Genomic DNA, 13,304 nt, shown 5'->3' with positions numbered 1-13,304 from the left:
CTGAGCCATGACATCTGTGTATTATATTGCAGGCTACAACTCTCCTCACCATTGGTGGTAATACACCTGCATGTTTGCTGTTAAGGTGACCATACACGCACCGATTATCAAATGCGTTTTTTTTTTTTTTAAGTACAAAGCGCATTTTATGTACAATAATCGTGGTGTGTTTATGGGCATTTGTGGTGCGATGCGACACGCATTCCCGGGAGCCCGATATTGTATGTCCAAAAAAGTACGTGCAGCACATACTTTTTAGACTACATCTGAAAATTAACAGTACAAACATGGGTGCATCGCACGCGTCAAAATACACATTGCAACGCATTATGGCAGGAAAATTGTATAGAACCATTTACAGTCAAAAACGCATAGCACAGTAATTCGCCACTGTCGCATGACCATTGCAGCACATGCACATATTGCCGCAAACATTGATGGCGTATATCTGTGAATCAGGTAGTAATGTGGACTGTACGCTGTGATATTTTAGCAGCTTTTTATGATCCAATTTATCTTGTTCCCATTGTTTTATTGTTATAGATTTTCTTGGGAAGAGAGCGCAAGACCAATTTTAACAAAAAGTATACATTTTATTATACACCCATACCAATAAAAAAAAAGAAAATGAATAGTTATTACATAAAACAAAACAATGTATAATTTCATTGAGAGAAATCAGCATAGCCGTATTCTTATGTATAGCCTAAGTTAGGCAATGTATGTTCTTTTGGGTGAAAGTACTTCACAGAGATTATTTGCATAGTTACCGTCCGTATCTTTTTTTTATACCACTTTCAGACAGAAAAGTCTGAAAATCCCGGCAAATGCACGGCATTTCAAATGCCGGGTCATTTTGCAGAGAGCAGCCTGACACCCCCCCCCCCCTTCACACAGAAGTACAAATTACTGTATTGAAAATTTCTACCCAGTAATTTGCTGAATAACACAGCATTTCTTCTGTGTGAAAGGGCACACACGGGTCGTAAATCCCGTGTCTCCGACCCCAGAATTGACCAGGGTCAGAGACATGGGATTACGACCCAGGTGTGCCCTTTCACACAGAAAAAGGACCCGTGTTATTCACTAAATTACCGGGCACAACTGCTTCACCCGGTAATCTCATTTTTGGTCTGAAAGGGGTATTAGTTTAGGGGGGAGCAGTCCTGATCTTCCTTGGATGTACGGTGCTGCAAATAGTAGGTTTGTGTCCCAAATCTCCATGTCCCCCTGCACCTCCTGGCTCTTGGGAGGGAGCCCTTGAGTAGATGGGCTCTATCGCAGATGAGGGGGATTAAGGACAGCGCCGCTGCACTGACAGCAGAGTTTGTTTGCCGGCTTGTCTGTCAACAAATATGGTACTGACTGTTGACCAATCGGATTCCGAGTGATTGCGCCTCTTCAGTGGTCGGCATCACCATTATTGGCACCTACCCCATACCAGGGGTCAACACCTGAAATAGGTCAAACTGCTCAAAGTTGACATAGATGCAAGGTTGTCCTGAATGTCGACATTGACACCGTATCGATGCACTGCGTAGCTTGCTGCACTCGCCATGCTCCAGGCACTATTCTATTCTCCCTCCACGCCCTGGTGGATGGTAGGGAATTAAATACCGCCTGTCGGCTCAAAAAAAAAGGTAAAAATCCCATGTCGACCTTTTGATTGTTGACCTAATTCTTGTGTCGACATTAGGCATGTCAACCTATTTCAGGTGTCTACCCGATGCATGTCGACCCAACGCCCGTATACCATACCAGGTGCAGGAGACCTGTCTGAATTTGGTACCCGTACAGCAGGCATGTCCAAACTGTGGCCCTACAGCTGTTGTGAAACTACACATCCCAGCATGCCTTGCCATAGTTTTAACATTTCCTAATAGCAAAACTATGGCAAGGCATGATGGGACTTGTAGTTTCACAACAGCTGGAGGGCCATAGTTTGGACATGCCTGCCGTACAGCATAGATTTTCTCTCCAGCTTCACCCCCAGTCAGTTTTGTAGCTGCCCCTGCCCGGTTCCCAGCAAGAAATGCCCAGGTAGCAGCTGCAGGAAAGCAGAATGTGGCCCACAATGGGCACCCGGAAGCCAGTGCGGGTACCGATACTGGCCTACATAAAGTCTGGCACTGGTTGTGTTGCTGTTGGAGGACTGTGAAGGTGCTCATACTCCGCACCTACGTCGGCTCCTGTACATTGTGTAGCTGCGCTGAATAATGACAGTCTTATATAACAAGGTTCATCTGTTTCCCCTCCGCTCTTGTTCTCGGCAGGCTGGCAGCGTCACAGATCAGGATGCAGGACCTCATTGTCACCGCGTTCCTGATGCTGGCATGTAAGTGGGCGCAATTATCAATGTGTTTGTTTTTACTCGGTGCAGAAATTCCTCCTTTGTATCTGTCGCCTGCAGAAGTTGTTTTATCTCTTGTGTTTCTTCTTCTTTATGTTGTTAATACTTTTATTAATTTTAATTTTATTTATTAGTTAAATTAGATGTTTTTTTGCTTCTGTCAATTTTAAATTCATATTTTAGAAATGAAGGGAGCACAGATGAAGGCCAGATGTACTAAGCCTTGAAGGGATAAAGTGGACAGAGATAAAGTACAAGCCAATCGGCTCCTAACTGCCATGTCACAGGCTGTGTCTGAAAAATGACCAACTTGATCACTTTCAAGGCTTAGTACATCTGCATAGTCCATCTAAATCAGGGCTGGGTAACACCGGCCCTCCAGATGTTAGTGAACTACATATCCCAGGATGCTTTGCATTAGTTTTGCTATGTGGTCCTGCTGAAACTGATGCAAGGCATGCTGGGATGTGTAGTTCATCAACATCTGGAGGGCCGGTGTTGCCCAGCACCTTATCTAAATCTTTGTTGCAGTCTATAAACTATTTACAGGTATTACTACTGACCTATTTTTGAATTTGATGCTAGATGTCATTTGGGTGTATTAGATCATTGCTAACCTTTTCACATCGCACAAATAATGCGGATCTGAACCGGGTTGTTTGCTGGGACGACTTGCGCTGTGAAAGGGCCTTTTGAAATTACCCGGGTCCAGTAACCCGGGATTCCAAACGATGTTAAAAGAAGGGTTAATCCCAGGTTGCTGTGCGGTGTGAACAGAGGTACAGGTAACCCAGTCTGAGCGACCAGGGTCCCGTTCACACTATAGGGAGGAGGCAGTGTCAGCTCCAGGCACTGACTACTCCCCTGCCCCCATTCTGCTGCTCCGCCCTCTTTCTGACATCAGCGACCCGGCTTATTGCTGGGCCAGTGTCGGGGCTAAACATCGCAAATGCGAGGTTGCTCCCGGGGTGGACCTGTGTCCAAATCGGTGGTCGAGCCAATGCATGTCACCTAAGTTGGGGGGACCTGGCATTTGCAATGTGAAAGGGGTATACAGTATATCAGTTTCTGGACATTTATAACCCAACCCCCGTTCTTGCGCATCCACCCATGTGTACAAACACTCCCAATTTGACAGCAGATAATAAAATCTTGGGCCATCCTACTCTGCCGCCCCCCCCCCCCCCCTTCTTTTTATGTTTACCCTTAGGTACCCCAAACCTATTTTATCCTTAGTTTATTTGGTGTGGATCATTAGGTTGACACAGCCAAAATGTGGACATGGGAAAAGGTCAACATGAATGTTTTAAGTCTGTCGGCAGATGTCTACATGAACATCGTATAAGTGAACCAGTTCCCCATTCTATGATGCATTCCCCATGCTTCGGGCATGGTTCATCTGTGCGCTAATCCTGTGCCTGGCACACTTAACTGTTCACGTGGATGCCTTAAAGTTTGAGTAAGTAGAAAAATTATGAAAAACGTATGTCGACCTTTTGGTGTGTCGACCCGCTGAAGTGGATTCCTCATAATGGATTTGTTTCTGATTCCTCTCCTCCTTAATGTTTCAATCCGGTCAGTTTTTCCTGAGTAAATGGATCATTTTCCTAAGGGGGGAATCTTACGGAGAGTGGGGTTTGTCACAAGGCTACGGATTTCACGTCCACTGCTATTCAATAAAACGCAGGGGTGTAACTAGATATCCGTAGGCCCCATAGCAAAAGTTTGTAAGGGTCCCCTATTTAGCAACTGCGGGTGAAACATTTATGTAAAGTATGTTACTTAGACAGTAAAGATGGGCCCCCTTCAGCTCTGGGCCCCATAGCCGCTACACCCCTTGCACCCATGGTAGTTATGCCCTTGATAAAATGGCATAGTCCAGCCCTCACGTAATAATTAGGAGGCGATAGATCCTGAGTAACCCACCACTAAATAATCCCCAGATTCGTAAACTGTGACCATGAAATTTGTGTTCATTCCGATGCGTTTCCAGCACTTAATTGTCTTCCCACCAACTTGTAAAGTCTCCTTTTTAGGTCCATCAAATCTAATCCAATATAATAAAACGCGAGTCCTACTCTTACACCTGACCCGTATGTTCAGCCTCCGTTCTACCTGTGACTGATCTCTTCTTATGTCATTACAGCTGCTTCGTTTCTCAGCGCAGACAAAGGAGCACCAGAAGGTCAGTGTCTAAGGTTCTACCGCTATATATCCTAGATGTGGGCCTGTTCCTTCCAATGACCACATTATGTTGAGAGCATTATCTCTCATTGGGCCTGATTCACCGTGGATGGTAAATCTCTAATGTGCAAAACCATGCTGCGCTGCAGGTGGGGCAAATGTAACCGGTGCAGAGAGAGTTGGATTTGGGACGGGGGTTGTTTAAACTGAAATCAAGATTGCAGTATAGGAATAAAGCAGCCAGAAACTCTCAAATCTAAAGGCCGCCATACACTAGTCCGACTTGTTCTAAGGACAAGTCGGACCAGTTTGCCCTTGAGAACCCCCCCCCCAGGAGCTCCCCGGTAGGCTGCTTATGATTTTGCACTTGATGTGCCAAATTAAACCTGCAATAAATCGCATGCAATATATATCCCTGTGGCGCTGTAAGGGGTGGGCAGCGGGGTCCCTCTGGCGGCTGGGAACAAAGTAGCTGTATTTGCCGGGTGGCGGCGTGTGAAGTGCTGCTGAATTTGAAAAGACTGTCCGGATGCTGATTGGTTGAATCTCAGCCAATCAGCATCCAGCCAGTGTTTCAAATTCAGCAGCGCTTCCTGTGCCGCCGCCTGGCAAATAACGGTACTTAGTTCCCAGCCACCACACGGACCCTGCTTCCCAACCACCGCTGCCCAGACCCCGCTGCTGCACATAGTTGTGCGACAACGGTGCTTCGCCTCTGTCACACACCTATGGATTAGACCAACATATAGTGGGGGAAATTTACTAAAGGAAATTTGTAAAAAATAGGTGTATTTGTATCCAGAAATACACTTATTTTGGACATTTACTATCCCGAAAATATGGCAATTCTTATTGATGTGCTATCAATACGAATTTCCGTATTTTCGGGATAGTAAATGTCAAAAATAAGTGTATTTCTGGATACAAATACACCTCTTTTTTACAAATTTCCTTTAGTAAATTTCCCACAGTGGGTGCTAAAAAGCACCTGCGATGTGCCGCTGATGGGTCCGATCTGACAGCTTGAACCTGCACCTGAGGTGTCAAACACATATGATTTGGGCCGATTTCTCGGCTGGATCTGGTGAAAGTGTATGGGCACCTTAACTCTCTGCACATGTTGCATCTGCCTCACCTGCAGTGCAGCATGGTTTTGCCTATTAGAGAAAGATTTTGTATACCAGTCTTCAACAAATCCCTGAACCACTTCTGTGTACTGCTGAACCACTTCTGTGTACTGCTGAACCACTTCTGTGTACTGCTGAACCACCTCTGTGTACTGCTCCTCGCACTTCTGCTGGATTGGCTTCGTTGGCTAAATGTCCATATTTGTTTTGTTCAGACAAGTACAGCTGTGGTTGGCCTGTAGGTATGGGCAGCTTTCCGTGCTCCTCCGTCAGTAGAACGGCACTTTCTGGACATTATTATTATTATTATTATTATTATTATTATTATTATTATTATTATTATTATTATTATTATTATTATTACCTCATTTATTTTTATGAGTTTAACGTATATTTTTTTCCATCTTTTTAGCGCACAATCCGTTTGTCTACGGTACGTATCTGCTCTTAACATGCTTAATATATGGCTGCAAAGTCTGTGTATAGGTGACCTAGAACTTCTACTGTAAATGTCTCACAAAGAGCAGAAGACTGCTGCCGCCCTACTGGTAACTAGTCGCACAGTAGGAACAGTAGCGTAACGACAAATGATGCCCCCCCCCGGAGGTGGCTGGGACAGATACAGGCAGGGGGAGGCGAGGTGGTAACCCGTACCTGGGCAGCGTGAAGTGCCAACACCCAGGTGCGGTGGCGGCTGGAACTGAAGGGTGCTGTGGGTGCGACGTCCAAAGTGTCCGGGAACTGAAGTGCTGAGAGCGGACACTGTTTGAAAATTCAAACGATAGCCATCTGGCTGAGAGTGTGCTCTCTCTTAGCCAATCAGCGGCCTTGGCCACCGCTGTCCATCCAGTGTCCGCTCTCAGCACTTCAGTTCCGTTCCCTGACTCTGCGGTGCTGCACCCAAAACGGGGGAGGGGGAGCCAGGCGCATATTGAAATGTAAGGAGTCACTCAGAAAAAATACTCAACCATTTGCTGTACCCTGAGGATGAGGCTTTGGCCACGAAAGTGCTTGGTGCTTAATACAGCTTTATTAATCCCTAATGCCTAGGGTATTTTTTCTGAGTGCCTCCTTACATTGGACTAAGTCATTATTTTTGCTTGGAGTGCACCAGGACAGATGGTGATATTTGCTGAGTGCCGACATACCGTGAAACATCGGCATAAGCTAATTTACAATGTTAAGCCAGCTTCTGTTTGTGTATAGAACGGGCCCATACACACTCTGTGTGTAATTTATTCTTGCAATCCAGAACGATAGTCCGACATGAATCTGTTGCCTGTATATTGAATACAAGTTTTGCCTTGAAGATAAAATTGCCTGAAGGTGGACTTCCCTGTTCTAGAGCCGCGTCACACGGTGTAACCGGGCTGTAACACTGTATTTTCTGTTTAGATTACCATTCTCTTAAGGTGGCCGGGCTTGTTGTTGCCGGAGTCCTGTGCGCCATGGGGATCATCATCTTACTGAGTGAGTAGCCCTGAACCAATTATAAACGTCCTGTATCCGCAATGTATTCAGGTGATGAAACCTTAAAGTATGACTCCACGCAGACCAAATGGAATTGAAAAAAAATTACAGCCAGAAAGTGCATTTTGCAAATACTGTGTGTGCCGCCACCTCAGTCCCTGCCCCGCCTCTCTGCTGGCAACACAGCGCTGCACCGGAGGGTTCAGGGTCTAATGCGCATACTCTAATCTCTGTAAAAATGGCATGGCGGACATTTTCCTGGTGATTTCCGTCCGAAGGAGACCAGTTGGTGTAGTGTGTGCACCCATTATAAATATGCCATAGCCATGTCAAACTTTTGACTATGTCTACTATATGTATGTTGACATATGGTGTCGACATAGACATCTCTACATATTATTTAGCCGCTGTTTTCTCCTGCAGTTTTGACCTAATTAGACAGGGTTAGCTAGAGCACTACGGGCCCCCTAGGAAACTAAGGGCCACATTAACCACTCCCATCGAACGGAGTATGAAAGTGGTGGTTCAGGGCCATAATGCACTTAGCCAAAGGATCATACCGCTATCGGCTGTACGGGGACCACCTATCCTGCATCTCATACTACATGCTACACATCCCGTCCCGAATTGCATGTGGAATGGAATGCATCGTTTATGACCCAGGAGTCCCCCCTGCATGTGCACGGCTGTTTGAATTAGCGAATCACCGGATGGGACAGCGCCACACGTCATTCACATCCTTCTCTGGAGGTGGGAGCCAATGGCATTCTAGAGGCAATTCTATTTATAGAAGATGATGTCTATGGGGTTAAAGCTCCAGAGCGGTGTGTGTGTTCCAGAGCTTGATCCATATATTTTTTTAATTGCAGGTGGAAAATGCAGATGTAAATTCAACCAGAAGAACGAGTAAGTGCGAAGTGTCCTTTTTGCCTCTTTGTTTCTTTGTGCCTTTAAAGTAAACATGGCAATTCCAGATTTTTGTTATGACTTTACATAGAGAAGCAAGACTGCTATTAACATGTCAATAAACATTAAAATGACAATGCATTACAAATGATTTACACACAATAAAGGAGAGAGCTTCAAGATAGATAGAAATGACAATGAAGGGGGTAGTCAGGCATCCACTGGAGAAAGTGTTGATACTTTAGAGACTATTGATATTACTGGACCAAATCATTGTGGGGGGGGGGGGGGGGAGGAGAGAGTGACTCGAACAGTCACACCGACTGCCATTCCAAACTGACTCACTGGCAGTTGAATTTTGGACTGCGCTACACTGCAGCCCAACCTCTGGAGCAGCCTCTGGTCGGAAGAGTGATTTTATTGTATATTGAGATGGGCCACGAAATAATGTATTCAGGATCCTAAACGCAGACTGTTCAGGAACTCCTTTACCTACAATATCTTTTGCAAGGGGGACAGGCTGGAGCATACCCACCAAATAATTATGTTTTTTTTTGTATTAGAGATGGCATGAGAGCTAGGAATTTTAAGGGTACAATAAGCTTCAAAAGGGTCGTACCTTGCAGATATATCTTGTGACGTCTTTGTCTCTATAAACCATAGAAATTGTGCTCTGCTTATACACATTGGCAATATATGCTTTCATGCTTCCCCCCTGGATAGGGATAGAGCTAGGGACACTGTACCTTACAGACATATCTTGTGACGATTTTGTCTCTAAAAGCTATAGAAATTGTGCTCTGCTGATACACATTGGATTTCACACGCATGAATTATATTATTGTGTTATCTTGTCAATTGCAAATTAGCCGAATTTGAGAAAAACAGTCTGAGAGATATATGGTTTGTAATACTGTACTATCTGGCTAATTAGGCTAAGCCCTCACTATTAAGTGCCGGATAGACTCTGTTACATATCGGATTTTATATGCATGTTCTATAATATTATGCTACCCAGCCAATGCCGGATAGACCTTGATATGTAGAGATATATATCGGATCTTGTATACATGTTCTATAAAATTGTTACCTAGCCAATTGTAAACCGGCTGCATCAGCGGCGTAGCTTTGTTTGGGGCGCCCCCCCTCCCCGTCCGCACGCGCCTCCCGTGCCCCCCCCATTGCCGCATGCTTACCTGTCCGCGCGTCCCGGCTCCCCTCCTGGCTGCAATTCATTCTATGCAGACGGACCACGATAAAATGGCCACCCCCCGTACCGCAGACTGTTTCAGAGAACAGTCTGCTTTATGGGGCGGCCATTTTATCGTGGTCTGTCGCCGTAGCAATGATTGAAGCCAGGAGGGGAGCTGGGACGCGCGGACAGGTAAGCCTGCGGGGGATGGGGGGGCGGGGGGATTACTATAGCGCCCCCCCCCCCCGCGACTGCGGGGGCTGCAGTGCTATAGTTACGCCACTGGGCTGCATAAGATACATGGCTTGAGAAACATTAAGTCTGTAATATCGTTAGAATAGCTACAAACAGCTCTTGAGACATGTGGTTTATATGATTGTGTTGTCTGGTTGAGTGCTAATTAGCCACAACGGTCAAGCAGCCCTAATAAAACCTTTGAATTACCATCTTGAACAGTGGGTGCAAGTGATGCTGTATTTCTAATTAAATACACTAACAAATAAATACACTAACAAATATCTAGATATCGGGTGCACTTGAGCGCTACATGATTGGTATAGGATTATACTTTTTTCACAATTTTTAGTACATGGTAAATATTCCCAAATTTCCCTCTTTCTTCATTCTAAAAACAACTATTGAAACTACAACTAAGTCCTAATATTTCTGAGTGTTCACCTCCTGCCTGGGATCGCTCATTTTCCCACCAATGCCACAGGAAAATGGGTAAACAGCAGCATCTAGGGCTAGGAAGAGGGATCGCCCACATATCTTGCATCTAAATTTCTGGGCTCTCTCATTGGAGTTCTTGTGTGCGTAGCTCATTTGCAAGGACCCTAGGTTAACCAAGTGGCTCCACATATTGGGCCCCAACAGCAGAAGCCCACTAATTCCTTAAGTGGGCGTATCAAGTCTGAAAGCACTTGCTATATTGGCACCGGTGCATTACTCAGCAAGCAGCAGCAGTAGCTACAGACTGAAAGGGAGATTCCTCTTTTTCTTCTATTCATTTGCTCCAATTTCTTTTTCTCTATGTTCAAATTACTGTTTATTAATTAAAAAAAAACTTATACCATGTGCTAACCACTGTGATTCTCTGGTACTCAAAGCAGGGTGTATTTGTGCTTAATTGAATTAAAGATAAACAAGCTATCCGAGTATCTCTAACAAAAAATAATAAAAAAACCAACCCATTAAATATTGGAAATCTTATAAATGTTTACTGCCTTAGAAATTCTCCTCAATAGGATTGGACACCAGCAGATAGATCCAAGTGTTGTCATTTAAACATCCGAGGAATATATAAGGAAATATTTTGCTGTACTTTCATCAGAAAGAGCAAGCCCAACTGCCCTAGACTAATTGTGGTGGCAAGAGGGGTCATTGATCTTCTTTTTGCTCTTTTTCGAACGTTTTCTTGCCCTACCTAGGGAGATATACTCACCCAGGCAAGACTCTGGATGTTTTATGTTTTGTATGTGTAAACGTTTGTGTGGTAGTAATTGGCTCATATATTTTAATTAATAACAAATAAAAGGTAATTTTTAAAATAAGAATCATATCAAATACAAGTTCCCCCCAAAAGAGTCTTTTTCTGCCTTCTTTATGCTACATTAAATCACTCTCCAGGGAGCACCTCCACATACATGACGTATACTTTTTCGTTGTGGAACTTTACATTAATTCACACTCATTCTCTTGAGTTATCACAGTGAACACTTGTGCATGGACAAAAAAAAAAACCTTTTCCTTATACCAAGCTTCAAAAGGGTTAGGGTACCCGAAGGGGCATAATTCCCCATCGCGATGATCCTTGAGAGTCTCTGGAACATTCCGCAGTCCACCTGTAGTTCGATGGGGAGGATGTTGTGGGGGAAACCTACTGTACCAAATGAAACCACATACCAGTGTCTTTACTGTAAAGGTGGCCATAGACACGCAGATTTATCTTCAGATCTGGCTGGTTGGAACAAAAACATGGTTATGGATGAGACAGTTGACCATTTGCTTGGAAATGCTGGAAAACTGACAAACTGTCACTCATCCATAACCATGTTTTTGTTCCAACCAGCCAGATCTGAAGATAAATTTAACTAGTGTATGGGCATCTTAAGTCCTTAAAAATGAAGCTGGTATAGTGATAGGTAGTCTGTAAAAAAAAAATATATATATAAAACCCTCAGGAGAAAGTTCATCTTAATGCTATTAACATTCCCAATTCAAGAAAGTCTGTGATTGCCGTAAGATTTTCCCATGTCCCAATTAGGCCGTTTTCAAAATAGCTCTGGAGTGCTGTCAAATATGGCTGCCAGGTATAGCCAGTATGACCAAACACAGACTAAGAGCTCTTTAGCATGTCCTGTGATTGCTGAGGGGGGTCAGGGGGAATGGGGAGGATTATACAGTACACAGAGCTCTGACTGCCATTCCAAAGCCTCTCTGCTTACAACACAATGTGGCTGTGGTTGCAGGACACTGAACAATTTTAACTCGCAAATAGCAGCCTAAACAAAAATGGTAATGTCCAAGATTCTTCCTATAGGCTTCTTCTGTGGTTGGAAGGAGGTATGGACATTTAAGTGATGGAAAGGGGGTGTGAATTTAAGGGACGACTGTGTCAATGTCTACTATTTCCAGATACCCTATAATACAGCTGTATGACGTTGCCACCTGCATCTGGGTTAATATTTTCTACCTTTTCTTTGCAGGCAAAGAAACCGTGCACAAAGCCAACATCTTATCGCTCCAGGTAAGACGTTGCCCAGAGTCCTGGGCTGGTACGGCTAATCCTAGGTCCTTGTCTGCCCAAATAATGGGCACCTATGTCTAATGGCAAAATCAAATGCTTTCAGGCCCATCCTTCAATTGATAACTGAATGAATCATTTTCCAGTGTCGCTAGAGTTTCCCCATAGTGCAATAGGATTTTTTTTTTTGGGGGGGGGGTGGGGGGTGTAAACTGTCAACCCTGCATCTCGCCCATCAACAAATCTGTATTTGACATTCTTGAGCAACAGGGGTTAAAGTGAAGGGGAACGGGGTAGAACTACCTCTAATAGTGAGGTAGAACATTTTAACCTCCATTTTGGCCCTACACAGTAATTCTCACAGAATAGCATTCTAGTTTGCAGGGAGATGCCAAAACCCCTACCAAAGGCCCTGTCTCTGCCTAATGGGGGGGGTGGGGGGAATAATTGGGTGGCATAGAGAAATGAGTTTCCCCGCCTCTGCATGACCACTTTATGCCCTGTTGAGCAACATTCCTGACCTCCATTAACTGGAATAGTGAGTTCTTGTTGCCGGACACAAATTTTCACTGCAATAAATTGTGTTGACTTCTTGGTATCTTTGTGCTTCTTGTGTCTTATCGCTGTGCATCTGTTACAGGGAGCGCCAGTCACTGCTGAACGCCTGCATCTCTCCCAAAAGGACTTGAAGTTTCATTCTGTAACAATGCGCTTCGCCTGTCGGACCTCTCACCCACTTTTTTTTTAATGTAAACTGTTTTCTTTAGAAATATTTTGGCTACTAATACAAATAAAATGGTTTTGTTTTCTCACTGTGTGATTCCCGTCTTTGTCGGAATGAAGGCCTGCTCACGCTGCTGTAACTTGGCTCCTTGCAGAAAAGTTTCTTTAAATCTTTTTGAGGCTCATCAAATTTTTTTAGGTATGTGCCCTTCTGGTGAACCTGCTACATAGCTGCATGGTAGAGGGTGGCCTATTAATTAGTGTGATAGATAATATAGTAAAACTATTTTGGCATCTGCGAAAGAAGTTAGAACTTTTCTGATCTTTGTAGTTCAGCAGAACATAATTCAATCTGCAAAACTGGCTTGCAGTCTTCTAGGTAACACATGTTCTGCAGAGTTTGTATATTGACAAAAATCATAGATCCTCAACAGTTTAGATGTTGTATTTGAGCAATTTGGGATTTTTTTTTTTTCAAGTTTAAATAAATGTTGTCACTTGTGTAATAGCGTGGCGCCCGTTTCGTACTTAGCGTAGCGTCCCTGTCAGAATCAGCGTAGTGTTTGCACGGTTAGCGTAGTCATTCAGAAGTAGTGTGTTCCCACG

The 13,304-nt window shown here is 44.2% G+C and overlaps 1 protein-coding gene across 1 annotated transcript; it reads left to right on the top strand.

Moving 5' to 3' along the window:
- Positions 1–2,214: 2,214 nt before the first annotated feature.
- Positions 2,215–12,787, top strand: LOC146042111 (FXYD domain-containing ion transport regulator 3-like). Its single transcript, XM_083162035.1, has 7 exons — positions 2,215–2,335; positions 4,497–4,535; positions 6,074–6,094; positions 7,057–7,131; positions 8,001–8,037; positions 11,938–11,978; positions 12,616–12,787. The coding sequence occupies exons 1-7, from the start codon at positions 2,296–2,298 to the stop codon at positions 12,633–12,635; spliced, it is 273 nt and encodes a 90-aa protein (XP_083018161.1). The 5' UTR covers positions 2,215–2,295; the 3' UTR covers positions 12,636–12,787.
- Positions 12,788–13,304: the final 517 nt, after the last annotated feature.

This window comes from Crinia signifera, chromosome 19, assembly GCF_055691185.1.
Source record: "Crinia signifera chromosome 19, ASM5569118v1, whole genome shotgun sequence".
Lineage (NCBI taxonomy): Eukaryota > Metazoa > Chordata > Amphibia > Anura > Myobatrachidae > Crinia > Crinia signifera.
Note: the sequence above shows the minus strand (reverse complement) of the source record. Positions and strands in the feature narration are given on the sequence as shown.